General features: G+C 40.0%; 1 protein-coding gene across 2 annotated transcripts; it reads right to left on the bottom strand.

Annotated features, from left to right (window-relative positions):
* Window positions 1-8: 8 nt before the first annotated feature.
* Window positions 9-1308, bottom strand: LOC102303153 (centrosomal protein of 19 kDa). Of its 2 annotated transcripts, XM_005953594.3 has the most exons (3): window positions 1011-1308; window positions 548-595; window positions 9-459 (listed from the first exon to the last, which is right to left on the bottom strand). In XM_005953594.3, the coding sequence occupies exons 1-3, from the start codon at window positions 1138-1140 to the stop codon at window positions 113-115; spliced, it is 525 nt and encodes a 174-aa protein (XP_005953656.1). In that variant the 5' UTR covers window positions 1141-1308; the 3' UTR covers window positions 9-112. The 2 variants fall into 2 exon arrangements, with proteins under 2 accessions (XP_005953656.1, XP_005953657.1); XM_005953595.3 differs by lacking the exon at window positions 548-595.
* Between the last annotated feature and the right edge of the window lie 133 nt (window positions 1309-1441).

A 1441-nucleotide genomic window follows, 5' to 3' on the forward strand; every position in this document is an offset into this window, starting at 1 on the left:
TTGACATTTATTGAAGCATTGCCATCTACATCAGTTGGGTTGTATGTTCCTGCAGTCTCACTATAGATTTACAATCTACATTCTTAATTAAAACATTGGTAAAAAGAGAGTTTCAAAATCCATCATCTGATTCATCATCCCAGCTGCACTTTTCTAAGGTGGTCTTAGTGAAATCAACTTCAAAGTCGTAAACAAAGTCAGGATCATCTTTGCGTCTCCGGTTTTTCTCAAACAGTTCGTCCATTTGGCCTTTCTTGCGTGCCAGGTCCTCATCGTCCAGTTTGTTCAGGTCTTCGTCAGGGTCCAGACAGAACGAGGAGAGGCTGTGCTCCAGACTGAAGCCCTGCATGTGATCGCGCAGGATAATGTGAAGCTTCTCAAGCTGGCTTTGAGAGACACCCTCCAGGTAGTCCCTGTGCCGAGGGTTGTTCTTCAGCCTTTCAGCAGCCATGCTGTAGTCTGGAAGAGACAGCATGAGGTAATAGGTTGGTTGTAGTCCTGCCCAGTTACTTTGTGGCAATCTACAAGAACAAACTAAGCTACATACATATGTTAATGCAGTGTGCATTCATGACTCCAGCTCTGATCACAGCAACTATGTCTCAAAAAATGGGCTAACAAGAAAACAAAACAAAAACAGGAAGGAAAAAACGCAGTACGACAAAGGTAGATTTCCATGTATTACATATTAGTTATTTATTATTAACATTCACTACCTTAGTTAAACAAAGTAAGATGCTCCTATTTTAGTCAAAAATAGGAGCCTGAGGCTCAACAGCTTGCAGGTAATCTACCTGCTGCTATCCACAAGATATAGAAATTAAAACTTCAGGGGCTCATGACTCTGACAGGTTTGTTAGATTTACTAGAGTATCATATAATTATTAATATACAGCAAACGAGGCTAAAATAATATTCTCACACTGAATCTAGATATTTCTATTCATATATCTAGCAACAAGTGACATAGAGCAAAGAGAACGAGTCCCAACGTGTCCGTGGTGCCTTACCGGAGTATTTGGAGAAATTTCGCACAGGTATTATTCTTTTTCGCACCTTTTTGGTTTCCGTGTGCTCATAAATTAAAACTATGGATGGAGGGCTGAACTGCACCCCGCAGCGCTTTGCCGCAAAACGCATCCTGTACTTCTATTACAACAAACAAACTTAACTCAATCCGACCATCAATTTAAACATGTTTAAAACAGAAACATCCCAGCCATAATTGTTGCTACTAGCGCACAGTATGAATAAAAAAATTGAGCAGCGGCTTCAGGGATGATTACGCGTTGCCAGGTTGCCAGCAGAGCCTTCACGTAAAGACGCTTCTGTCTGTTGGGATGCCTGACGTTAAATTTCGGATTTAAAAAAATAATATAAAATCATTTAACTTTCACGTATCATCATTATTCATTTTATTCCTGAAAACTACTTTCTATGT

The sequence above is a fragment of the Haplochromis burtoni genome, unplaced genomic scaffold (assembly GCF_018398535.1).
Source record: "Haplochromis burtoni strain Fernald_Lab_line unplaced genomic scaffold, NCSU_Asbu1 Contig_5918, whole genome shotgun sequence".
NCBI lineage: Eukaryota > Metazoa > Chordata > Actinopteri > Cichliformes > Cichlidae > Haplochromis > Haplochromis burtoni.